The sequence below is a fragment of the Parasteatoda tepidariorum genome, chromosome 8 (genome assembly GCF_982258835.1).
Source record: "Parasteatoda tepidariorum strain Cologne lab strain chromosome 8, Ptep-v5.0, whole genome shotgun sequence".
NCBI classification, from domain to species: domain Eukaryota; kingdom Metazoa; phylum Arthropoda; class Arachnida; order Araneae; family Theridiidae; genus Parasteatoda; species Parasteatoda tepidariorum.
This window is the reverse complement of record NC_141762.1, coordinates 71,248,541-71,274,849: the sequence shown is the minus strand read 5'-3', so window position 1 is coordinate 71,274,849 and position 26,309 is coordinate 71,248,541. Positions and strand designations below refer to the sequence as shown.

The 26,309-nt window shown below is 26.4% G+C and overlaps 1 protein-coding gene across 2 annotated transcripts; it reads left to right on the top strand.

Annotated features, from left to right (window-relative positions):
- Positions 1 to 1,683: 1,683 nt before the first annotated feature.
- LOC147806294 (tumor susceptibility gene 101 protein-like) lies at positions 1,684 to 24,697 on the top strand. 2 transcript variants are annotated; one of them, XM_087169115.1, is made up of 12 exons: positions 1,684 to 1,916; positions 3,914 to 3,972; positions 8,726 to 8,810; positions 9,036 to 9,101; positions 10,702 to 10,865; positions 10,945 to 11,077; positions 15,281 to 15,388; positions 17,221 to 17,468; positions 17,546 to 17,638; positions 20,995 to 21,128; positions 23,494 to 23,596; positions 24,403 to 24,697. In XM_087169115.1, the coding sequence occupies exons 2-12, from the start codon at positions 3,925 to 3,927 to the stop codon at positions 24,484 to 24,486; spliced, it is 1,266 nt and encodes a 421-aa protein (XP_087025241.1). In that variant the 5' UTR covers positions 1,684 to 1,916; positions 3,914 to 3,924; the 3' UTR covers positions 24,487 to 24,697. The 2 variants fall into 2 exon arrangements, with proteins under 2 accessions (XP_087025241.1, XP_087025242.1); XM_087169116.1 differs by lacking the exons at positions 1,684 to 1,916; positions 3,914 to 3,972 and adding an exon at positions 7,521 to 8,035.
- Positions 24,698 to 26,309: the final 1,612 nt, after the last annotated feature.

Here is a 26,309-nt window from a genome sequence, read left to right as displayed (position 1 = left end):
TGGTATATGCGATTCCGATGCAGAGAAACTGCGAGTAATCCATTCTCGTTCGCTAGCATGAACTAAAAATGACTATTTCCCCGCAAAATACTTCTCAATCAGATTCTCACATGAGAATCAGATTGAGAAGTATTTTGCGGGGAAATAGTCATTTTTAGTTCATGCTAGCGAACGAGAATGGATGGTTGACTAACAATAACAGGCTTTCTAAAACTGGAAGTAATTCAGAAAACTTCCGGTGTATCCCTTCGCTTATATCATGCTTACGAGGGGATGTGTGAACCGGCTTAATAATCTAAAAAGTTTTATTTTTGTGACTTGAATTTAAATTTATTCGCAATTACCTTTCATAAGATTTTGCTGTAATTAATAAATTCTAATAGGTCATGAGAGTAAAAAAAAATTCACAACATAACATAAATAAAATATCACAACATAAATTAGGTGTGAGATTTGCCATGTTTTAAGTGTTATCCCTTATTTGGGTGCATTTGTGTGAAATAGAACCGTTTGTTATTTTTTGGGTAGCATCATAGCTTCGGAATTCGAATTGCTGTCTTTTTCGTTGAAAGTTAAATAGAGAGAACGCGTTACATTGAAAGTATAATAATGTTGAATCGTGCGCTTTTTCAAGCTTAGGTGAGAAATGAATCGGAAGCAGTAACACGGAACTCTTACAGCAAATTTTAGCCCCTAGCGCCATCTGTGATTGCACAATTCTGGATCCTATTCGCAGGCGACTTCATAGTGTGCGAAAAATTCACAGGCAGAGAGAATGATCCTTAAATACATTGCCTATATGCCGAGTAAGGATCGCTTATACCGGATGCGTTTCACGCAATTTCGACCATCAGCGAACGAAAAAGAGAACCTGATTGGTCAGTTTCTCACCAATAAGTATTTTGTACTTAGCTCATCATTCTCCTTCGACTGCTATCGAAAGAACATGAGCCGTATTCAGTGAGAATTATGCTTCTATGTACGATTTCAGAAGAAGAGGAAGGCTCCTTAAGTGCCATTCTCTTCAAAGTGCAAATCAAGGGCCATTCTTACTCAATGCAGTATACGCAATTCTAAGCAACATCAAGGAAGAATAAGTGTCTGATTGGTGAAAAACATTTTTTCGCTAAAAACTCTATAAGCTGGTTCTCCATTTTTCTCTGTGGGATAGCCTAGCTGATCACAAATGCATGAATTTTAACCACACTTAAATGCTGATGCAATTAAGATGTATTGAGACTGACACCAATCAAATTCTCATGTGGGGACTTTTGAGAACCTGATTGGTGCATGTCTTTTCAGTTTAAACTAAGGTGTAACTAATTAAGGTACAAGCAATCAGTTGAGGACAAATCATTGGAGCGTCCTTGAAAAATTGAACCTTGAAAGCTACTTGAAGACAACCGTATATTTATGGACTCGGGCTGAAATCGGCTTGATACAATAGCAAAGTAGTGTAGGTAAATGGCGCACATTCGTCTATAACGCAATTGCGTTGAAGGTCATTTTCTTCCCAGCGCACTTTATCTATTGAAAAATAGCCCTTCATGCTACTCTTTTACATTAGAGCTCTCAGGATTGCATCATAACTTTTATTTATTAGTATCTCATTTATCCTTAAAACCGGATTATGCGAAATGAAAAAAAATCCTAAATAAGAAACCATTTTTAGATAGAAGTACCAGTCTAAATATCTCATTAATGACATCTGTATAGTTTTTTTTTTGTTATTTTTGGTTGTTTTGTTTGATAAATGGCAATACTTTACTCAGAGCCCTCTCGCTTCGTCTTTTTAATTACTCTCTCTTGTGGTAATAATCTACGGAAACAAAACTAAAAGTCAGTTATGATTATTTGGGAGACATTGCCTTATAGTATATACTAATAGTTACCAAAACTATATTTTATAAATCCCGGTAAGATTTGTTGTTTATCAAATGGTCAACAAATATACTATTTTATATATTACTTAATTTCTAAATATATCTGGTTTGTTGAGCATCATTCAATTTTTTTTATCTTGATTTTATCTACGTTTTATGTCAAAACATGCATAAACCATTACTTATATACTTTTAAAACCTAATTTTTTATTTTACGCGAAAGTAATTGTGCTCGCTCAAGTAGGGATCATGAGTCATATCAATTGTTTTGAGTGAATAAATATATCGATTATCTTAAATGATAGAAGTTAGTTTTTTCCCCTCTTTCGGGAAAAATATGGTGTTAAAATAAATTATCAGAGTGTCAATATTATGTTCTGTCATTATAATGTGACTCTTTGTTGTTATTTTTAGTTTATAAATATTATTTTAATAACGTTTCATTTTCATTGTTTTCTTTCATCCTTGGTAAAATAAAGTTAAATTATACTTATGAAACAGTTTAAGATACTTAGAAGGCTTTCAAGTAATTTTTCTGTTAATGTATTTATTATGCTTGCTGAATCTATGTTGCAATTAACCATGTTCTTTTAATTAATTTGTTTTAAATTTGTTTACAAACAATTAGTTTAGTTGCTATACATGACAATAACCTTTTCTCAAATAACTTCTTATGGGTAGTATTAATTTTTAACAAAGCTATATTCTTAATCTTACTTATATTACTTATACATTAAACCTCTGATACTGTTTTGTTTCAATTACTGAAACAAATGTTAGGATTACAACACCAATAAGTCAATCCATTCTTGAAGAATTTGCCTTTATTATATTCATATTGAAAAATTTACAATTTGTGTTTATCTAGTGAAATCCCACCTTATACTATTTTCTTATTGAAAAATTAAAATTTGTGTTTATCTATTGGAATCCCTGACCAACTAAAGTAAAATATTTAGTCTCTATCGGGTATTATCACTTATTTGGGTGTTTAATGCATATTGTTCATTGGGTTGTGGTTGAATTCGTTGAAAGCTTATTTTCTAAAAATTAAACTTTGTGTTAATTGTCACCTTACAAGGAATATAATGCATTAGAAAGCGTATCTTGAGTAAACAGCACTTAAACATTCATCTCTTCTGACTTTAATATTCATTATCTCTTCTGACTAACAGAAGATCCCCATATTTTTAGTTTCATTTTTTGATACTAATCTTTTTTAAAAAATAAAACTTACAAGAATGTTAGGTGCTTCATAAGTTATAGCTAATTATCTATTTTGTTTCATAGTGAGTTTCATTCATGAACTACGGATGATGCGGGAGGCAGTAAATATATATCCCTCTCAATATTTAGAAATTTAAAAAAGTCCTTATATTTCAGAAACAAATAAGTTATAATAAAGTGAACTAAGTTTTAAACAATTTAAAAGATTAAAAAAATGTTCTTTTTAAAGCTAGATATAGATAAATTTAAAATAACAAGGTAGTTTCATTTATTAAAAAAAACTGATGGTGTTGCACTTGTGAGTAGAATTTATTTTGGAAGAGTTGTATTATACAGTAATTTTTCTGAAATTAAATGTTAGTACTCTGTGCATTTAAAAATGCTCTTGAGTAATGATTTTAATAGACATTTATGTAGTCTTAACAATGATTTTTTTAAGTATTATTTGCTATAGCTTTTTCAAAATTCCAATATTTTTATTCATTTTACGTCATATACAATCAGAAATTATTTTTGACACGTATAACCAGTGCCGATTTCTTCGTAAGCCTACATGATTATACCAATCACTTTTCGATAGTATTGTTGCCGATTTCAATATACTTTTTATAATTGATTTTCTTTAATATGATACTATAACTATATATAAATTTGGCATCTTCTAATTTAAATTTATTAAAGCTCATTTCTTTTCTCACTAGTGTGAAATAAAAATGCGTTGATTATTAGCTTTTTACTGTATTAACAAGTAGGCAAACACTTTTCTTTCTTTAATATTATAAGTTTAATGATTTGTCTTTTAGGTGGAACAAAAATGCCGCAGGAAACATTTGATTCGTATGTAACAAAGATATTGTCAAAGGTAAGTTCAAATAGTAGGAAAATGTGTACTGATCTAATTTTTGTCTTAACTGTATTGTTTGCTACTTCTATGCGTGTTTACTTTTTTAATTTATATTTTTTATTGGATAAACATCAACAAGTGAAACTTTAATTATTTCTGATCTAAAACAATTCATTGAATTATAATTCATTTGTGTTTTTGCGAATTTTAGTCCATTTATAAAATAATAATTTAACAAACAGTAATTATACAAAAGTTGAAGACACATAAAAAATGATATGTGGAACAAAATATACAAATTATTCTAAAAATATCCATTATACATATTCAGTTAGACAGTCATATGATATTAGAACATGTATGGATTTATATGTCTAACATTTTCATAATGTAGTTAATTACTTGGCTTAATTTTGAGAATAGGAGACTCAAAAAAGAAATTCCAAAATTTCTGGCTTGGGTTAGAATCCCCGTAGATGATTGTACTCCGGAAAAAATCCAGATTATTTCTTTAACCGTGATCTGGAAGTTTCCGGAAATCCAAAGTCAAGAAGTTTCAAGAAATCATTGATCACATACGTGTATGAAAATTCTTGTGTATTTTATTTAAAAATATTAAAACTAGAATTCATACTTAACAACTCTTTCATTTGTAAATATTTTTTTCTGGTCGAATAATAAAAGTGATTAGAGATAAAAATAAACTTATACATAATTATTCAATTAAATTTTGCTGCATATAATTTATTTAGAATTTCCTGTTTTGAAAATATCAATGATTTAAATTTATAAAGACAAGTGTCCTGAAGAAATTTTCAGGATTTTTGAGTTGGGCTCACTATTACCCCTGAATCCCTCAATTGCTGTGGCAAAAACAAACAGGCAAAATTAATGATGTTAAAAATAGTTCAAAAATCGCAAATATTAAAACGATCATTCATTCTAAAATAGTCTTATTTAATTTTTTTAATAGTCTTATTTATTTAGTGTAACATTTTTGGTTTTCAAAGGCAGTTATTACGAGTTTTAAAATACTGTTATTTTTATACGATATTATTATGACGTGAAATTAGAATCACACATTTAATAATTCAATATGTTCTGTGAAGGTTATATAGTTTTTTTTGCACAATTTTCCAAAAGTAATTGTTACTAATTTTCAAATGACTTTTAAAATCTTACTATTTTTTAAAACAATATTATTTATTTCGATGCACAAGTTGCGCATTAGTAAAACCACATGCTTTTGGGGTCTATCTCTTTTTCAACAGTTATATTGCCACTTTTAAAAATATTTGTTATTTTTTTAAATGCGATTATGATTTGCAAATGGCAAAAAAGAAAAAGGAATGTGCATAAACAAACGTGTAACATTTGCACTTAGTTAATTTTTTTTCTTTTATTATTGATTTATAAAAAAATAAGTCATTTTTCAGTAAATAATTAGTTATCCAATTAATACACTTAAAAAAGCTTATATACCATTTATTTCTATACATATCTTTTTTATAAACACAAAGCTCTTTTGTAAGTATAAATTGGATTTATATTTATTACTGTTATAAATATTTCCTAGAAGGATATTAGTTCTAGTAAAGATTTTGCAGACATCTAGAAAAATTCTGCCATAGTTTGGTATGACCCTTAGTAGTATAAATCATAATAGTTTAATAATACAAATCATTTTAAACTTCTGTCATGTTTCGCTGTGCAAAATCATTTAAACAATAAAAATTTGTTTTTAATAAAATTCAATAAATAATTGTGTGAAACATGATCTTTTTTTTATATATATATATATTTTGCATTTGAAAGTATATTTTTGTAAATGTGTCAACATAGTATGATTTGGACCAAGGTATTCTTACAAAAGATACGTTGGTTCGCTGTACAAGATTTGTTGAAAAGAAAAATGATTAATTGAAGTAAAATTTGTTTCAATAAAACATTTTTAAAATAATCATTAATGGAGAAAAGTATGTATTTTGTCGTTTAGAAAATTTTTTTAATTATATGGACAATTGTTCAATAAGATAAAAAATACAAACTGAAAAGTGGACTAACTTCAGTTTCTTCTATATGTAAGACCAGATTCATGTAAATTAAATAATTATTGAAAATTGTGGAATAAATCCAAATCATTACTATTCTCAGTAATTCTGATTGATTTTGGAAACTACTGGTCCTTAAGACCCAGGACTTAAAAATTTCTGTGTCTTTTCTTTACTAAAAGCAGGTTGTTATTTAAAGTATAATATAAAGCACTTAAGATGTTATTTGTTTCTAAAAATTAAAATATTCTGCATAAAAGAATTTAAATAAACACTTTAAATGGTGTTTGAAACTAGAAAAAGGAGGGGAAAGTTGTGTCCAATATTTAAAAAAATTCTTGGAGATATAAATTAAGTTTTTTTTTTAAAAATCTTTGATATTGCGCAAATGAATCTTCTTTATCTATCTATTAATTTGCTCATTACATACCTGCCAACTTGCTCCCATTTATCAAAATATTTTTATTTGAATATTTAGAGTGACACTAAATTTTATGATTTAATTTTTTATTATGATTTTATGAATTAATTTCAGATTGATTTTTTCCAACGCTACATATAAACAATTTAAATATGTACATTAAACCAAATAATTGTGCAGAGAAAATATTTTTTAGTGAAAGCAAAGAAAATATTTTTTTTCTCTAAATTTAATAAAGTTCAACTTAAACTGACAAAACAAGGAATTCAAAACAAACAATTAATATAATATAATTTATTTACTTGATAGACTTAACAAAAAAATTTGAATAAGGAAAGAGTTAGTATATTTGAAACCTGAGTTTTTCATTAGAACTTACCAACTACATCAAGAAAAAGCAATAATGTTGTTTTTTGGTTTAATTTAGCTATGTTCTGCTTATGTGCTATTTTTTGTTCTTGATGCAGAATTAGGTATCCCAAAGGGCTGGTCATAACTTTTTTTCCACATCCCTTCTACAATTTTCGACATTTTACATGCTATAGCGTATAAGCGAAACTGCTGATTCTTTAAACAGAAACTTAGTATTTGATAGATATAACAAATAAGATAACATTCTTGTCTTTCAAGATAAAGTTAATTGTTTAAACTAATTAGAAATTGATAAATTACTATTAATTAACAGTTTTCTTCTTGAAGATGCTACATTAAAATGAGACTAATAATTTAGTACTACGTAATAAAGTGAAAAATATTTTGATCACAATGTTTTGTCTAGTAATATTTTCTCATTCTCATTAACAGCACAGCAACATTTTTAAGATAAGATTTAATTGCTTTATTCAGTGAAATGTGTGTAAGCCCTGACAAACTTATGTTCTCACATTGTTTCTTTTATAAATCAGTTTCACTATGTTTGTAACTTAGGGATCACTCACTAATAAAGTATTTCCATATAGGTTCAGAGCAATGAACAATCACAGAGCTCTTTGTCTGAAACTTGTTATTTTATCATTATTTGAATCATTATTTTATCTTTAGTTATTTTATCATTATTTCATATCATTATCATAATTTTATCTATTTGTTTTTTAGAGTCCAAACATTTTTTGGCATTTTGCTAATTTTATATACACATAGATAAACTTTTATCAATTGGAACAAAAATATTCTTCTTAGTGTGCAAATCCTAATTGTGAAGGTTCTTAAAAATATTTTTTGAGTGTTTCGCGAGTATTTAAAAGATGCTCATTTTTTGCTGGAAAATTTGACTACCTGCCCTGATAGATTTTGATTTTTTTCCTGCCATATCATTTAACAAGATCATTTTTTATTTGGAAAAAAGGTTTTGAAAGTAGCTTCCAGCTGTTTCTATGTTTTCTACATCTGTTGTATTTATTACCAGCAAAATTCAAAGTTTGGCATTCTGTGGAGTGCCTGGGCATTGTATGTAATGCTTAAAACTAGCCAGTAATGTGTAAAATAATTTATATTATAAACTTTTCGTACATAATGCCAAATTAGAAGTAGGCAAAGTATCAAATACATTTCAGATTTGTTTCAAATGTTAGTCAAAGTGTCATTCAAGCCTTCCATATTGATACATCAAGTAGGTTAATTTTAATTTCTTATTTTTCTTACATGGAAATTTTGTTTCTTTTTAATAAGAACGTTAAATTTCTTTATGTATTTTGAATTTTTTTTTTTAATGAATCTCATTTTTTTAGACTAACATGCATTTTTGAGGAATGCATGTCTTTTATGTAACAACCTTCTTAAGATCTTTTTTCTTACTTTGCCTAAATAGCATTTGTCATTCTATAGAATGCCTATGTATTATTACAATGCCTAGGGAAAGTATGTAAGATTTTTCATTATATTTTGCCTTAAAGGGTCCAGCATTATATCATTCCATACTTTACCGGTAACATCTGTAAATCCGATAAAATGTCTTTGAAAACTTTCTTTCACCAAATTTCATACTAGATATAAATATCTCAATATTTCTTGGATATATCTTTTAAAAAATTTGTCCTATTTATTTTTAATTTTTGTTTTTATTTATTTTTTTCGTGTCCTTATTTATAAATTTAAATAATTGATTATTTATCATTATCAGGCATTTGTTTTCTCATCATCAGTTGTCAATGATTTTTTTTTTTTTTTAGTTGAATTCAAATTTTATTGTTACTTAAAGCATTTAGTGCTAAATACATGTAATTTATTGTGTATATTTCTCTTTATTAATTCAGAAATAAGAAGTTGGGCATTCTTTTAATTATATTTTATTTTTTTATAGTATCAATATCCAGATAGAGCAAAACGTGATGTTAGTAATGCCATTCAACGTTATAAAAATTTAAGGCCTAAACTAGACACTTATGGTAAGTAATTATATCTCAAAATGTATTTTTCTTGTTATGTTAAATTTTTACAAAAAAAAAAAAAAACCCCATTAAAAAGCCATCAAGCTTGAAATCTTAGTTTTATCTTAGAAAAGTCCTTAAATTAATTTTTATTTATTTTGGTATATGAATTTGTTAAAAAATTAAAATTCCCACATTAAAATTCCTTGTCCTTATTTTTGATGATATTTTTCTTATTTCTAGTTTTTAATGATGGCAATAGACAAGAATTAGCTTGCCTTGATGGTACTATCCCTGTTATGTATAAAGGTAAGGAATTCTTTTGTATATAAAGGTAAGGAAAAAATAAAATTCCTTATGATAAAATTGTTCAGGACCATTGACTGATTCACTTCAATTGTCAAAACATTCATTTCTAATTAATTTCTTTTAATAGTTAACAAAGATAAAATTAAACTTCTTTCAACTTAGACATATTTAAGTTATATAACATGTCTGACTTTTCCTTCCTTTTTTACTATATGAGTTGACTCCACCAATGAAAATTTAGTGGTCCAAAAATACCTGTTTATTTTTTACGTGGTACTCCAAAAATATAACATGATAGATAAATGTAAAAAGTCTGTTATACAAGTACAAAAAATAAAAATATATTTTAATTTTCTTATATTGTTCTTCAAATGGTATAATGTATGTATTTATGCAAAAAAAATCATATTATTTGATATGTTACACAATTTTTTTGTAAAAAATTTTACATAGTTAAATTAAGTTTAAATTTTGTTATTTAATGATATATTTATATCCTGTATTTCTGACTTTTTAACTAAGTGACATATTTAATTAAATCAGCATTTATTGTGTTAAATTTTATTTATATCCTGTTTTTGCTACTGGCTACAGACAAACAGCATGTGATTTATAACTTAACTTATAGATATAACTTAATTAGTATTTAAAAGAAAATACAATTTGTAAACATGTATGCCTTAGTTATTTATATTTTAAAAGTGACATTTCTTATAAAACTTAAAAAGAAATTTAATTTTAATCTTATTTTCCATTACATGACTTGTAATTGCCTTATGATGTTAACCAGTGCCTCATGCTTAGAACAAATTCAAGTGTTACTTATAAGATATGCTTATGGAATCAGAACCTAAGTTCTATAAAAAGCAAAATGTTTTGTTTTAATCATTTTGTCATTTAACTATTTATTGCCCATTCACATAAAGCAGCAAATTGTTTTTATTTCTAATTTTGTTTTAATCTGTTTCACAAAAAGAAAAAAAAAAAAAGGAAAATTCACTTGTTCCAAACTAATTTCTAATACAGTTTTTTATAAAGTATTCTTAAGAGTTTATAATATTTTTTTTTTGTTGTTGGCATTATGTATTTTTGATTCATCAGTTAAATATGGTGTTGCTAATGAAAAATATTTATTTGCAACTCTATTTTACATGCTTATTTCACATTGAAGCATAATTTATGCAAGTTGGAATCAATTGAATAAGCTATCATTTAACAGAATGATTCTAAGGTTAAATGTGGATTTTGTAATTTTGAAACAAATAGAAGAGTCATTGTTTTTCATGAAGTTTATAATTTTCTTATGTTTGCGTGCTTATTTTCTTTAACCGAATAGTTAAAATAAAGCTTACCTACTTTATATATAATTGCATTGTTATTATTAGATTTCTGTAAACCTTTTTTTTTTTAAGTTGGTATCTAGAGCTCACGATTTCAAGTCTTTTTTAAGCCAGTTAAAGTTTAGAAATAAGTGAATTATAACAATCAATATTTAATAGTGTAAAATATTAAAAAAAAAGTTCTGAATTGAAATAATAATGTGTTATTATTTTAAACTTTTATGTGAATATTTCATAAATATCTTTTCGATTCATTTTAGGAACTTATTATCATATACCTGTATGTATCTGGCTTTTGGATTCACATCCTTACAATTCACCTATGTGCTATGTAAAACCAACCTCTGACATGCAGATAAAAGCTTCTCGACATGTTGATACTAATGGACGAGTTTATTTGCCATACCTGCACAACTGGAATCCAGTAAGAATAAAAATATTTATTTTACATACATATGACATTTTAAGCAAATGGTAACATTTCTTCTTTTATTTTCTTATAGGATACTTCAGATTTATTAGGAGTCATACAAGTAATGATTATAGTATTCGGTGAACAGCCACCAGTTTATTCTAAACCAAAACAAAACTCCTCAGCTTATACTTCTTCTACACCTTATCCTACTGAGCCATCAAGTAAGTTAAATACTTTTGTTTTTTTTTTGTGAAAATTTTTTAGTTACTGTTTTTTATGTATGTTACTTATTGCTCTCATTTAAATTAGCAAAATTATAAAAATAATGCTTTTTTTAAAAAAATTTTATGCCCTCCTTTCCCTCTTTCCATAGTCCCATGGTTGAATAACAGTATTGGTTAAGATGTTGTGCAGGTAAAATGAGAGAAATTGCAATGATCTAAATCAGGAATGTTGAGCAGAAGTTCGTGTGCGTTTTCATGCCTTTTTTCCATCTAAAAGTTTGGTTAATAATCCCATAGTTGAATCACAGCATTGATTAAGATGTTGCACATGTGCAGGCACAGTGAGAGGAATGGCAATAAGGCTCTAAATTAGAAATCTTAAGCAGAAGTTCGTGCTACGACGGATTTAATGTGGGAGAGTATGTTACTGCAAAATGATCCAACACATGAACATAAAGTTTTGCTTCAAATTAGACAGATTTTCAAGGGTAGAAATTAAGAAAATTTAACCACTAGTCCAAAAGACCATTAACTAGAAAATATTACTAGTCACACACATTTTCATTTGTAAACATACATGCCTCTGTTAGATTTAAAAAAAGAAAATTAATGAAGTGAATTTAAAATAAGAATTATAATACAGAGTGTATTGTCCTCGATTATTATGGAATATGCATTGGAAATAAAACACAAACTAAAACATGAAGCTAAAATCACTAAACCATCTCTTTATATCGATATTGAACTGAAAATTATTTTATAGTTTTCAGAGTGAAGGTATAGTGGTCCTAAACCAGCAGACCATCCTTAATTTCGAACCATGGAGTGTATGCTGTGTTGAAATTGCCTTTTTTGTGGTTTCTAAAAGTCTTACAATTTACCTGAAAAGTGTATTGTTGCTAATGGCAATAACTTTGATGCCATTAAAGGCCTTATTATTTATATATCTTTGCTCTTTTATTTTATTAGTCTATTCACTTAATTTTTTGAATGTTCTTTTGTTAATTGTGCATTCATCAGCACTCAAAAGAAAGGAATTTGTAAGAAGTATTGAATGAAAGGCAATTTTAGACTTCAGTTCATAATTTATTAATAATTTTTTAATGGTTAAGTTATAAATTATTCAAACCTTTCAATCATCTATTCTCCTTAAAAATATTTTTTATGAAGTTGTTTGCTTTCAGGTAAGTTACATGAAGGTTTCTTTGTCCATTCTTTCTCTAAGATTTTGCACTGTGTAAAAATGTAATTATCTATTTAAAAAATTTTGTTTTAATTTTTATATTAAGCATGAAGTTTGATTCTAATATTTCTAAAAAAAGAAAATAAATAAATAATTTTTTAAAGGATAACTTCAATGAATATATATCAAAAAAAATTTCTTTTGATTTTAATAGTTACTTAAATTTATAAAAATTTGCTGATTATTAGTTATTTTCTATATTTGTTTTATAAATTTTTTCAGCATTAATTTCTGTTATATTTTTTTTTTAATTATAAACACCTGTGTGATATAATCACACTGTATAAGTAACTTACATTATTCATAATATATATATTTCACACTTAGTAATTTTTTCAAATTTTTTTTCACTTAATGTTACATGGCTTACAGGATTGATTACCATTCACCATGGAAAAATATGTAAGTTAGTGAAATATCTTAATATTTAATGACTTGTGCACCATCTGATTTTCTGAAAAGTAATACAATTAAGACTTTCTTTTCTTCTGTGTTGTTCGCTCTTTTCTTTATGTTTTAAAAGAATAAATTTCTTCTGAATGGTTTTGCACATGTCTATTTTATTCTTCTACAATTCAAGTTTTTAATGGAATGTTAATCATTCCTGTAAGATATATTTTACCTGATCAGTAAAGTCCATTTTTTTCTACATTAGAAATAAAAACTGATTTGTGTTGAATTCAGTTTTTAGAAATGAAATTTCTTTGCATTATACTTGTTTGCATGTATTAATAAAATTCTTATAAGTTTTTTACAGAAACTCTGATTGCTTATTTTAAATTATGAGACAAAATTTTATTAAGCATCTATTTAAAGCTGTTTTTCTTTCTTTTTTTTTTGTTATCAACAAAACAAATTCATACTTTTCAATATTCTTAGCACTTTGTTCAATATCATATTTTCTGGAAGAATATGCAAGATAAAGTTAAGTCAACCGTTGTTAATTTGAGCTTCTGTAAAATATGAAACAGTTGAGAAATATGAACTTGTGTATCATAAAATACCTTTTTATTTTATATCTGAGATAATCTTTGTCATTTTATACTGACAAAATCTTTTGTTCATATTTGCCATACTGAAATACAAGTTTTGCCTTGCTGCTAAAACCTTTTAACAATATTAGCCATAATAACACATAGAAGAGTGAAGAAATATCACATTTCTCAGATTACAAAAACGTTTTAACCTTATTTGCCATAATTATATTTTTAATAAAAAATCAACCTTTGAAAGCTTATTTTTGAAAAGCAGTTTATCATAGAACTTTTCTGTCACAGATAAGCCTTATTATTATTCAGCATTATACTGTCTTGGGCAGTGGTGTAAAATTTAAACATGGAAGAGATTAATTTCAAAAAATTTATATTTGTAATATCTGAAAAGTAATATCTTTCTATTAAAAGTAAATCTACTTAGTTGTGTAACATTTAAAATTCATTTATTATGTAAATAATTTTTTTATAATTTTTTGAAATTCCCATATTTTTTCTTGCAATTTAATTTCCTTTTCAACAAATATTTTAAAAGAATACGAATTGACTGCAAAATAAGTTATTAAAATTATTTTTGATTCCAATGAATGAAGTTATAAAAACCTAGTTTTTATTATAACTTTGTTTGAATCGTTTTCAACGTAAGATTTTTATTGTTTTTATCAATTTAATTCATGATCCAAATTAAATATTTTTAAAAATATATTAGCATTTTCCCCACCTTCCATTATTAAGTTCAAGGATTTAAATAGAACTTTTTATTATGTTTAAAAAATTCTTCAAATTACTTATAACATATTAGTTGATTGATTTTCATTTCTTTTATACTTTTTCTTTGCATCAATTTTTGATTTTTTGTTTGCTTGAAAATCCTAATTGGCTTATACTTTCTAATGCTTTCCTTTTCTTTAAAACCATATTTCTTATAATTCCTTTTTTAGCAATTTTTTCAAAAGTTTTTACAATAATATTCTAGCCTGTTTTTAATTAAAATTGGTAAACTTAGTAAATAATAATAATTTAGTATATTCATATCCTATTTTAGTGTTAATGTTACTCATTCGAAACCAAAAGCACAATTATTGACTGATTTCAAAAATTTAAATTTTAACTTTTAGGGAAAAAAAGGTGGCTTCTTTATTTTTGTAAACTAATTAAAATATATTGTTTAAAAAAAATAATTTTTTTTTCTAAATTAAGAATAATTGAGATTCTTTTGTTTTTTTGGTCTTAAATTAATTTTACTTTATTTTGCAAAATTCAGATTCATGCATATTTGTAATTTTTTCCTGATAATTCTTAGATAAATATTGAGATATTGCTTATGCATTCAACAATTACTACTTTCAACATAATAATTTCTATAAAATGTTGTAGTATTTGTTTCTGTTTTATAGATTACTCCTGATTTTAATTATGACTCATTATGATTTTGTCCATCATTATAAAATATAAAAAAATATAGTGGGGGCTAAGTTTAATGCTTTTTATCCTTTGCAAAAACACTTGTTTTAATTAAAATATCACATTTTGCTTAAGTTTTTTCTAACTAGATTCATTATTTGAAAAATGGATTTACATTATGTCTTTGTACAAATATTTAAAGACAGTAAAATTGTCCTCAGAACTATAGATAAACATTACTTAGTGTCATTTTACTTTTACAGTAACTAACTATTGTTTAAATTGCGAGGCTATTCAATATTTCTATGTTTATTCTAATATTTTGTAACCTTCAATTCCTAAATATAGTTTTGTTTTTAAAAACTGCTTTTTAATTTCCCACAATTTTTAAAATTTGTGCTTCATTGTAATGTTTTTAAATTCTAAAAATTTAAGTTTTACCTTTAAATAAGTTTTTCATAGACATTCCTTAAGAAAATTTTGTAATTCTAGAAATGCTGACTAATTTGTTCATAAATTTAGATTTTTTTATTTTTGTACAATACCTATTTATTGTCTCAGGTTTTATGCCAATGCCAAATGTGGGAACAACTTATCCTTCTTACCCTCCAGTTCAGCCAGGGTCTACTCCTTACCCTCCAGTGTCATCTGCATTTCCACCTTATTCAGGTAAAAGTATAACTATGCAAAAAAAGTGACTTTATTTGTGCAAACTAATCCTAAATTAGAAATATATAGTTGAATATCGATTTAACAAACTCAATAGGATCTGAAATTTTATTTCTTAAATCGGGATTGCTGTGATTTTGTATCCTAAATTAAAACCGTCTGAGCTTATCTTACGGAACAGTCCTAATATAAAACGACTTAAAAATACCAATTGCTAGAAATTGTACATATTTATTCATCTTTCAAAATATGACATATTTTCAATGTTGTAAATTGGTTTAGTGTGCTTGAATGTCCCACCTTTGTAAAAGCAATTTTTGAAACTTGGTTATGGTTCTAAGCTTAAGGTTGTCTCATAAAATATAGGGTATCCAAAATGTTGGGTTTGTTTCTTTTCTCTGGATTTTTGTTTTAACACTGCTGTAATTTTCTCATAAGCAACATTATTTTTTTCTGTATTTTCATGAAAATATTTTAAGACTTTAAAATGTCTTAAAAATTTTTTTTTAAATTTAATAAAATAATTTTTTCAAATAAAAATCGAATTCATTAAAAAATATACATAAAAAATATTATTAGTGTTTGTAACGATTCTTTAACCTGGTGTTAATAATTCATCAAATAAGGATTTTGTTTTAATTTTAATTGGCAAAAAATAAATTTGCTAAAATCAAAATCAGGTAAATAAAGTTTGATTAATTCAGGGTCTGGCTGTATATGTTTTAAAACTAATAAAATATTTGTGCATTCTTGCTTTTTTATATACTTTTCATTTCTAATCATAGTAATATATATTTTTTTATAAAACTACAAGTTTAATATTCAAATAAAGTTTTAAGAAATTTATAGTTGCATTTAACAATAATGCATGTTCATTTTTTTAAAAATTGAATTTCTTCTTCTCATTTGAAAAATATTTTAGTGTTTGTTTTTAATTTCAAAAACATGTTAAAAAATATCAAGTAATGACTTTATTTATTTTCTGAGAGTAAATTAAATGTTATAAAAAAAACATAGATTTGTTTGTCTTTGATTAGTAAAAAAGATTGTGAAATATTATGAAATTGATATTTTTAAAGGTTTTCATTTTGATAATTCGTAAAACTTTCGAGGTTAATAAAAAGGGATAAAAACATCCAATTAAGGCAAAGATGTTTTTCATTTTTTAGGAATATCAATGACAAAAACTCTTAAAAAATCATACCACTTTTAACTAAGTAAAATTTGAATTATTTGTGAATATCTATGTGCTTATAGCATATGTTCGAACTATAAAGTATTCTAAGTAAAAACAAAATTCAAGCTATAAAATTTTTAAAAAAATATAATCTTCAGCTGTATTTTTATTGGCAAAAATTAATGTTTTTAAATTGATGTTCGAAAAGAAAGCCCTTTGAGATTTGTACAGATTTAACACAATACCATTTTGAAAACTTGGATCACTATACTGGAAATTTTGATTTGTAAATATGAAGCTTTTGTGCATATGAAAAGTATTTATTATCCTCAGGGGAAATCAGCGCAAACCTCAGATCAAAGTCTTGGGGTCTAAATTTGTCATACAATGTGCATAAAATCTATTTTGTCTGCAATTTATTGTAAAACAAAACAAAAAAAAGAAAAAACTAGAATTAGATGTTAGTGACATAAGGAAATTCTCTACATTTAAACTACCCTGTAGATTTCATTTGTGATTACTGATATTTATGTATCTACCTTAACAATTTTAAATTTTTCATACAAGCTGGTTATTATTTCAAATCCAATGTATATGTTATTTTAACTTGAAGTTATCCATTCCATTTGCGTTAAAAATCATTTTATGTTTGTAGGTGGTTACCCTGCAGCATCAGGCTACAGTGCCTATGGTGGAATGAATTCTGCCTCTGGTGGCCTTCCTCCAACCAATAGTTATCCTCCAACTACTGCCACCCCTTATCCTCCAACAACTGCATCGAACATGACTACACAACAAAGTGGCACTGGCACAATTACCCAAGAACATATACATGCCTCATTATATTCTGCCGTAGAAGACAAAGTTAAAAAGCATCTTCGAGAAGTTCTTGCTCAATCACAGGTAAAATACTTTCTGATTACTGTACAATTTCTTATGCAATGCTGTATACTTATTTTCTTTTTATTGTTATTATTTAGGCTGAGATGGATGTTTTGAAAAAAACAGAGGAGGATTTAAACAAAGGAAAAGCTAAACTAGAAGATATTATTAACCGTTTACAAATGGAACAGGTAATGAACTATGCTTAATCATTGTGTGCATTTGACATGATCTGCAGTTTAAACTAGCTTTTTATTAACCATGAGTAGGGCTACAAGTTTGTCGCGGGAAAAAATACCCGAAATTCGCGGGAAATTTTGAAAATTACACCAATTTTAAACATAACAAAATGTACTATATAAATGATGCAAGAGACAGAAATTGCGCAAATAGTAAAAAAAAAAAAGCTTTAAAAATACACAAAAGTATTTCTTTTAATTTCAAGCAATATTAATATATTTATTTAAATGAACAGAATTTTGGTACAAAGTATTGTACATTGTCAGGATATTCTAATTTATGCTTCGCCTTTCATCACTTAATACATTTTTATACTTTCTATACGATCTGCGTCCACACTGTTTGTAGGCACCGACAAACATGGAATTGCCAATTTCGGATAGCCTTCAGTTGCTGATTTCGAAAACTCGATCAATTTTTCTTCTTCGACACGTCTTTCCACGCCAGAATTTTTACCTTTGATTTGTAAGGCGTAATTGCTGTGAAAACTCAAACATTCTGCATTCAAAGTACTAGTTACAAAAGCCTTATCTCCCTCTCATCAAAGAAACTGATCCCTATTTAAGAAATCGCAAGAAGCCGCCCAGGAAAAATTGTCTGGAGAGGCAGTAGAAATTTCATTGCTGAGTGCAATAGTCTGTGTAAGAATTTTTATGTCAAAGATTTGATTTATAACATTTTCCTTCTTTTGTGATTCCAGTTTCTTTTGCACTCCTACTGACTTCAGGAAGGTAATCCTATCAGTCTATTACCCTCCCTAAGTGTGGAGAGACCACCTTACTTGACAAGATTGTGATTATCTCGTATCTCTGAACTATTTTCTTGTCATTTTGCTATTGATTCACTCCCCTAAATATCTAATCAATTTTATATGTTAAATTTAAGGCTTCAGGAAAGTAAACAATTCTATTAAATGAAAATAATAAATTGAAAATGAAAGAAAAATTCAAATTTTAAGCAATTTTTGCGCAAATCAATGCATTTTGAGAAATTTGCGGATTTTAGAAAAAAAGGGACATTTTCGCGGAAATTCGCGCCACGACAGACCTGCAGCCCTAACCATGAGCAATTAAACTGATAATTTAATCAGTTAAAAAACTATCTGCAATGCCTTCAAACTCATTTCTCAAAGTCCTTGGATGTTTCTATTATTGCATTGAGTTAGTTAGAAAATTTAAGTTCTTTTTATGTAGTATCAAATTTTGTATGCAACTATTAGTTATTTGCCTAATATTTGTGGTGAAAATGTTTTTCTATTATTGCTAAAACAAGTGTTATAGGAACACTACACGTAAAGTAGTTTGAAATATTTTGGCATTTGCTACAAAACTAAACTGTTTCCAGAGTTGCATTAAAGTGAAATTAAGTTACAAACAAAACATATTGTGCCGTATTTTTAGTTTCTTTTGAACCAGGGTAAAAATACTAGTTGCAAAAAAAGCATAAAACCATCAGTTTTAGTTGACAAGTTGTCCTTTACACCAAGAAATTCATTTATCCATTCAAAGTTGTTTGATCAATATAGAAAAGTTCTATATTAACATTATCTATTTAAAACTATGTTTACCAAGGCAACTACAAGCCTTTTTGAGACTTGTAGTTGTTTCTTTACAATGAACTATTGTTGTAAAGGTCCAGGATCTTATCGACATGCTGCATTGCCTCGAAATTAAAGGTTGTCAGTGAGAAATATTCACATCGTCACTACCATTCAATTGGTCTTGAATATGTGGAGCCTTACTTCCATGACCCCTTTGGACAGCAATTAGCTATTTCTGGAATGCTTTTCTTTTTAAAATTAACATTTGTTAACATTGCTAGAAATTAAGATTCCCTACTAGCTCTTATTTAATTTATTGAATCACATAAAATAGACCACAATAACAGCTACAAAGAAATACTCAAATATAAATAATAATAATTAAAATGAAACTAAACATCTACTGTTCTTAGAGACATTGATACAACCTAATAGTTCAGCAGCTCAAAATAGACTAACTATATTGTCTCTAGATAGTGTTCTGCTACTAGTTTAGTTTACAGGGATTGCCATGGTAATTTGTACAAAAATATATTTGTTGTTATTTTTGTACACACACACATTCAATTTCTGCACTTCCCATTGTAATAGCTACAATAATTTCCCTTGAAATTTCTATATTAACATTTTTCATATTAAATGATGTTGTAAAAATTATGCTACCTTTTATACATTCTATATCTACAACTGTAAAATTATCTTCCTTCCTTGCAATGTATCTTGATTATGCCTTGTTTTGTTAAAAATTTATACTCTAAATGAGAGGAAAAAAACACTATTTTTTGAGCAGACAATGCCATAACTGGCACTTGTTCATAATCTTTTTAATTATTAACTTCTTGACGAAACAATTCATATCAAGACAGCTAATAAATTATTCCACAACTGTGATGCCACAATGGGCATTACCTATTTCCTAACGATTAAACTATTTTTAGTTATTTAAACTTACTTTTTTTAGTCATTCTCAATCAAATTATATTTAAATTAAATCAATGAGTTAATCTTCATAAAAGTGAACATAAAATATTTTATTCTTTTCTTATTGATCAATGTAATGGCTAACTTTTTATTTCAATACTAATGTAGACTCATTAATTCACTGCCACGCCTAATCAAAAACAAAAATCTATTTATAACTCTTTATTATTAATTTCTAATACAAATATGTTTCAGCTAAATGGTTATAATAATTCTCACAGTCTTGTTGGCGACTCCCGAAGTATTTTCAAACCTAATATTGATTATGGAGGGTTGACTTTATTTTGGCTAAGTTATATTTCAATAATTCGCCAATCTTGAATCTTTTCTCCATGCTCTTGTGTCTGTTAGGAACAAATTCATTCACTTTCAATTTCAAATTTGTGGTGACTGGGGATGCTTTGTGCCTCCCAGTTTCATTAAACTTCTCGATGTAGGGAATGTTATTTTGATCCCTTTGAGGGATTTCTTTTTTTTTTATGATTTGTATATTTTAAATATGGCCATTTTGAATATATTAATTCTTACTTAATAAATCAAATTTTTACTTAGACGATTTTATTCATTTTCCTCGAGGCAATACTTCAACCACCACTATAATATTAATAATGGCGATCACACACACACCGCCTTCATAACAATAATAGTCTGTAAGTTTTGTAAAATTTGAAAGCTTTCTTTTACCACGCTTTTTTTTCTCCAGAAAATCTGAATTCAAAGTTTTCTTATTGTATTTCAGGACTAAATTAAGTAATCGGTTTAATAAGTGAAAAAAAATTTTTTTAGGGTCAATTAGAAAAGAATATTCATGTTTTGCGATCCAAAGAATCAGAAATGGATGAGTTATTAGCTAAAGTAGAAAAACAAGATCAAGTTGATATTGATGAAGCTGTTGTAGCACCAGCTCCTCTTTATAAGCAGTATGTATAAAAATTGAGATTTTAATTTTACAATTCATTTTAATCGTTGATGTTAAATTTATGATAGATTTGAAAATCTAGTTTAATTTAAACTGCTTTTACTGAGTGTTTTATCTAACACAATAAGCTTTCTTTTTTTTATTAAATTTTTTTCATGACTTTTATATAGTATTAATTCATTGCATATCAGCAATTCAGTTTTATAATGTGTTCATTTTATAATTTACTTATATGCTTAAAATTAAAAGTCTATTTAATTATTAGGGTTTATATTAGTGTAATGTTTTGTATTACAGGAGCGGTTGTTTTTCTTTAACTAACAAAAAATATTTCATGGTGTCATGACACTCCTGTTCTACCCATGCAATAACACGATTTTCAAAGTACTATTTCTTTTTTGCTCTACCAGTATCAAGTAGTGATTTATATGCAAGCAAATAAATTATTGTACAGACAGTCATTTAATTTTATTTGCACTATAGAAAAAGAAAAAAAAGATACTGGATCAATCAATACCAAACCTAGTTAAATGTTATTTTACAATTGAAATTAAAGCTGAAAGCAGAGCTAACGAGTATAAAATGCATTTATTGAGACACTTTTATCGCTTTCCCTTAGAACTAAATTAAAAGTGAAAGAATCTGTGAAAGCATGAATTATTTCTAAAAAAGTCTTTTGAGTAAGAGTTTTGTCTTTGCAAGTAGACCTCAGAAATTTTGTACTATTTATATAAAGTTATTTTCAGAAAAGTATCAGAAGAGTTTGTGCTATTGATTGCTTTATTTATTTTTTGTTAGTTTCATTTTAGAATTGTTTGATTTTGTAAAAAAAAAAAAGTCATTGCAATCCCACCTCAGAAATCAGTAGGTCTATTTATCTCCTAAATTTTTAGAAAAGTTTTAGCAGACTTGTTTTATTATTGATTGTTCTTTATTTAATTCTTATTAATTTAATTTTCAATTGACGTTGTTAAAAAGGTTTATTTTATTGATTTATTCATATCATCCTATGAATTAAGGTCTTTTCGCTCCATTTTTTTCTTGATTCCTTATGCATTATTTTTCTTTACTGTTTTTTATTCTCGATGATTTGATGGCTGGATTATAACCTTTTATAATTGTTATTAGACAAAAATTAGAGTAATAAAGTTTCATATTTTTTTATTAACCTCTTTTGTGATTTTATTCTTAAAACATTAATTTTTAATTGATTAAATACAAACTAACAATGTTTAAAATAAATGTTTTATACTTGTGATTTTCACTTATTTGTATTTGTAATCAATGGTATTGTTTAAAATATTTTCTTTCAATTGATTAATATTGCCTTTGGTGCTCTCACCATCTTATTTTTTTTGCCAGTGATGTTTTATATTTCTAATTGTTTTTTTTTTCTTAAAAAATAAATATATAAAGTAATTGAAAAGAGTAAACTCTTATAATAATTTTAACTCCTTTTTCTATCCTGATAACATAGCAAATGCCTGATGAGAATTGCCCCATTTGCTAATGCCACCCAAAAAATGGCTAAATTAAAAAATAACACTTAAATAAATATTGGTAAAAAATTTTTTAAAGTTATTCATTTGTGTCAAATATTTTACAGCTACCATGTTACTATGACACATTATGCATTAACTTTTTTTTGGTTTCGTGTATTTTACTTTTAATTGCATTGGTTAATTATGATTAATTTTATATTTTGTTAGTCTTTTTTTGTAATTTGGTTTAAAAACTTATTTCATGAATTAAATAGTATTATCTGGTGTGTATTTGTATATTTAATACTATTTCATAGTTCTTAAAATGCTGTTTAAAATATCGATTTTATTTATAAAATTGATATAATTGTTAATTTAATTATAAACAAAATAAAGTATGGCAGTTCTAAAAACTAATTTCTAAAATTATAATTTGTATTTTATTTATTTATTTTTTTGCATTAAGTTCTATTGCTAATTAACACTTTTTCAAATGCCATTCATAATACTAGAAATTTGAATGAATGCATACGGAAAAAAAAAAGTCAGATTAAAAAAAAATGTAAAACATTAGTTGTGTTGCTATTTTGGAAACTTACCTCTGATAATATTTTAATCAAGAAACATGTTTAACACACCCAATTTGTATATATATCATATAAAATATGAAACTTTAGACTAGACGTATAAAAACAGGACGTCAAGAATAGTACTTTATTCATGATTTTCCTACAAAGTATATCAACTTAAAAATTTATGTGTAGTTTTTTTTTAGGGGAATACAGTAATTCAGCATTTCTTTGTGCTTTTCTCCTCCCTTGTAATGAATTTTGTACATTTATATTTTTTCTGAAATTGCGATTTTAATGTAGTATTTTCCTTTAGACTCTTAAATGCATTTGCTGAAGAAAATGCTACTGAAGATGCTGTTTATTATTTGGGAGAAGCTTTAAGAAAAGGAGTAATCAACCTTGATCTTTACTTAAAGGTAAGTATTGAGCTTACATTCATTTTAAATGACTTATATAAATTTATATCTGCTGCCTTTTTCCACTTTCCTAGAAAAACTGCTAGTTAGTTTTTTGTTATAATGAAGTCCTACCTGGACCGCTGTCAGTGTTCAGAAAAGAACATGGACCTTGTTTAGTTCTTATCTCTATGTAAAGCTCTTTATTGTGGATATTTTATATTTCTTTTTTAATTAACTGAAAGGAATTGAGTTTCAGTTGAGCAAACATCTTTCCTTCTAAGGTGATGATGGAACAGAATTTACTTTTTTTTATTTTATCTAGCTATTAAATGGGACAATATTTTGGTTTAATACAGGAGAAAGTTAAATGCTTCTGTTTTTTTTAGTCTGAACTGGCGCAATCAGTAAAATTAGATATTGATAGATTTCCTTTTAGTACTATTTCTCTTTGTTCATTTTCTAAATCCCTGTAACCATGGTACTAATCAGTGGCCGACCGCAGGACTTTTGATTTTACGAGCACATATATTACTTGTGCTCGGTGGGCCTTTCTTCTACAGAGTCGAAGATTGAACCTCGGCCCTTCCGGACTGGAGTACAATTCTCTCCCCACTGAGCTACCACAGCCTTTAAAGATAGTATTATTGCAGTAAGAATACTTGAAGGAAAACTAAACAGTTTTGCCTTTTTGGAATAAAAGGTTTTAAAAAAATATTGCAGCACATTTTTATTATATTAATGAGGCTATTAATTTGTTTAATTCTTTCAAATTAGTTATGTTAAAGAATTGGTTTAGATTAAATGTATCTATTTCACTTTTGCAGCATGTGCGATCACTTTCCTGGAAACAGTTTATGCTTAAAGCGCTGATGCAGAAGTGTCGTGAGAAAGCAAACCTCCCACATTGATGGTAGAAGTTCCCAAGCCTACAATATGTTCTCCAGAGAAAAAATGTATACTGAACTATAAAATGAATATAAAAAATCTCTGGATTTTACGTTTGAAGGATTTAAGGCATTCACAAGATTAAATTTATTCCGTTTTATTAGAATCTTGTATAATATGTGCATTGTTTGACTGTAATAAATATTTTAATTTAAATAAACCTGTTATAATATATATTATAGTTTGGGTCTTTTAATGCTGCTTTCATCACATGTTTTTTATTCCTGGTTTAAACTAGTTTCTCATTCCTGGTTTAAACTTACAGATTTAGGCAAAAAAATTGCTCTTTTATTTTTATAAAATATGTTAGTAATTAATGAATAACTAATAATTTAGGAAAATGTTTGCATAAAAGGTATCATGCTTTGAAAAAAGCTTAGAATTAAGCTTTCAGTTAAAATTACTTTGGTAAAAGTTTCTAGGTTTTAAATTTGTAGAAACTTTTTTGTATTATTACAATGTTAAACAAAATCCTGACTTTTGTTTTTCTTTTTGTAAAATTTTCCCATAAGAATTGGAAGAACAAATTGAAATAAAAATATTCTGAAATTTCAGCTTTCAGTAAAAAATTAAATATATTTGATTATTTCTTTTGTTACAGTTTCTGACAACTTGGTGAGTACTTTTAAAAGAACAGTTAAATGAGCTAAATGTTTACTTTCTTAAATGCATGCTAAAACTGAAGGGTTTTATTCATTAATATATATATTAACCTGATCCACATTCTTAGTCAACATGAAATATTATCTTAATTTAAAGTTGTAAATGATGTTAAATCAGGAATTTTATTACTTTATTTATTAATTTTTATTTTTAGAATCTAACTTTTTGAACTTAAATTTTTTTTTTAAAACTAAACTTTATACCATAGAAAAATGGAAAAACAAATACAAAAGGTAACTGCAAAAGCATTCCATGAAATTTCAATTCTTAAGTTATCAGCCATAGGATAATTTTTGCTCGTTGCTTGCCATTTGCATGAAAAACTTGAACAATTTTTTAAATAATTCTATTTATCTCCCAGATTTTTAGAAATGTACTTTTTTACTTTAGATTGTTTTTTTATTTAATTTTTGTTAATTTAATGTTACAATTGCCAACATTGTTAAAAAGATTTATTTTATTGATTTATTAGTATCATCCTATGAATTAAGGTCTTTTTTTTTTTCTCTATTTCATACGTATTATTTTTATTTACTTTTTTTTTCATTTAATAGCTCTATTATAACCTGCTATAATTGTTATTAGACAAAAATAAGAATAATAAAGCATCATATTTGTTTGTTTTTGAACCTTTTTTTGTGATTTTATTTTTAAAACATTACTTTTTATTTGACTAAATGGTTTAGGTTTCCATAAGGTTTGTCGGTGTTGCATTCCGATTTACAGAGGAGACCCTCAACTCTGGGGAAAAAATGACAATTTGATTAGTAATAACTTTTTATAATATGATATTTATTTGCTAGTCTTAAATATTTGGTCATTGTTGGTGAGTGGAAATTTCGCACCCAGGCTGTAAGCTTGGATTTTTAAGAAGAGAAAAAGGAAGCAGCTAGTAAAGTAAACAGAAAAAATTTTATTTTTTTGTTACATTTTTATTTATAAGATAAAAAATGAAGTAAATTGAATCAATAGTTCTGGTAATATAACATTTTAAAACAAAATATTTGTAATACCTTTTTATTAACTTTTGTTTAAAATATTTAGAATTATTTAACTGCCTATATTGTCATGTTGATAATCATTGTTTATACAATTTTCTCTTTACTGACAAAACAGTAACCTT

Excerpts from the sequence above, each read along its gene's own strand:
- LOC147806294 (XM_087169115.1), top strand. The coding sequence starts at position 3,925 with ATGCCGCAGGAAACATTTGATTCGTATGTAACAAAGATATTGTCAAAG. Across the intron at positions 8,811-9,035 it reads GCCTAAACTAGACACTTATG|TTTTTAATGATGGCAATAGA; the intron begins GTAAGTAATTAT and ends TCTTATTTCTAG. Across the intron at positions 17,639-20,994 it reads ACCGTTTACAAATGGAACAG|GGTCAATTAGAAAAGAATAT; the intron begins GTAATGAACTAT and ends AAATTTTTTTAG.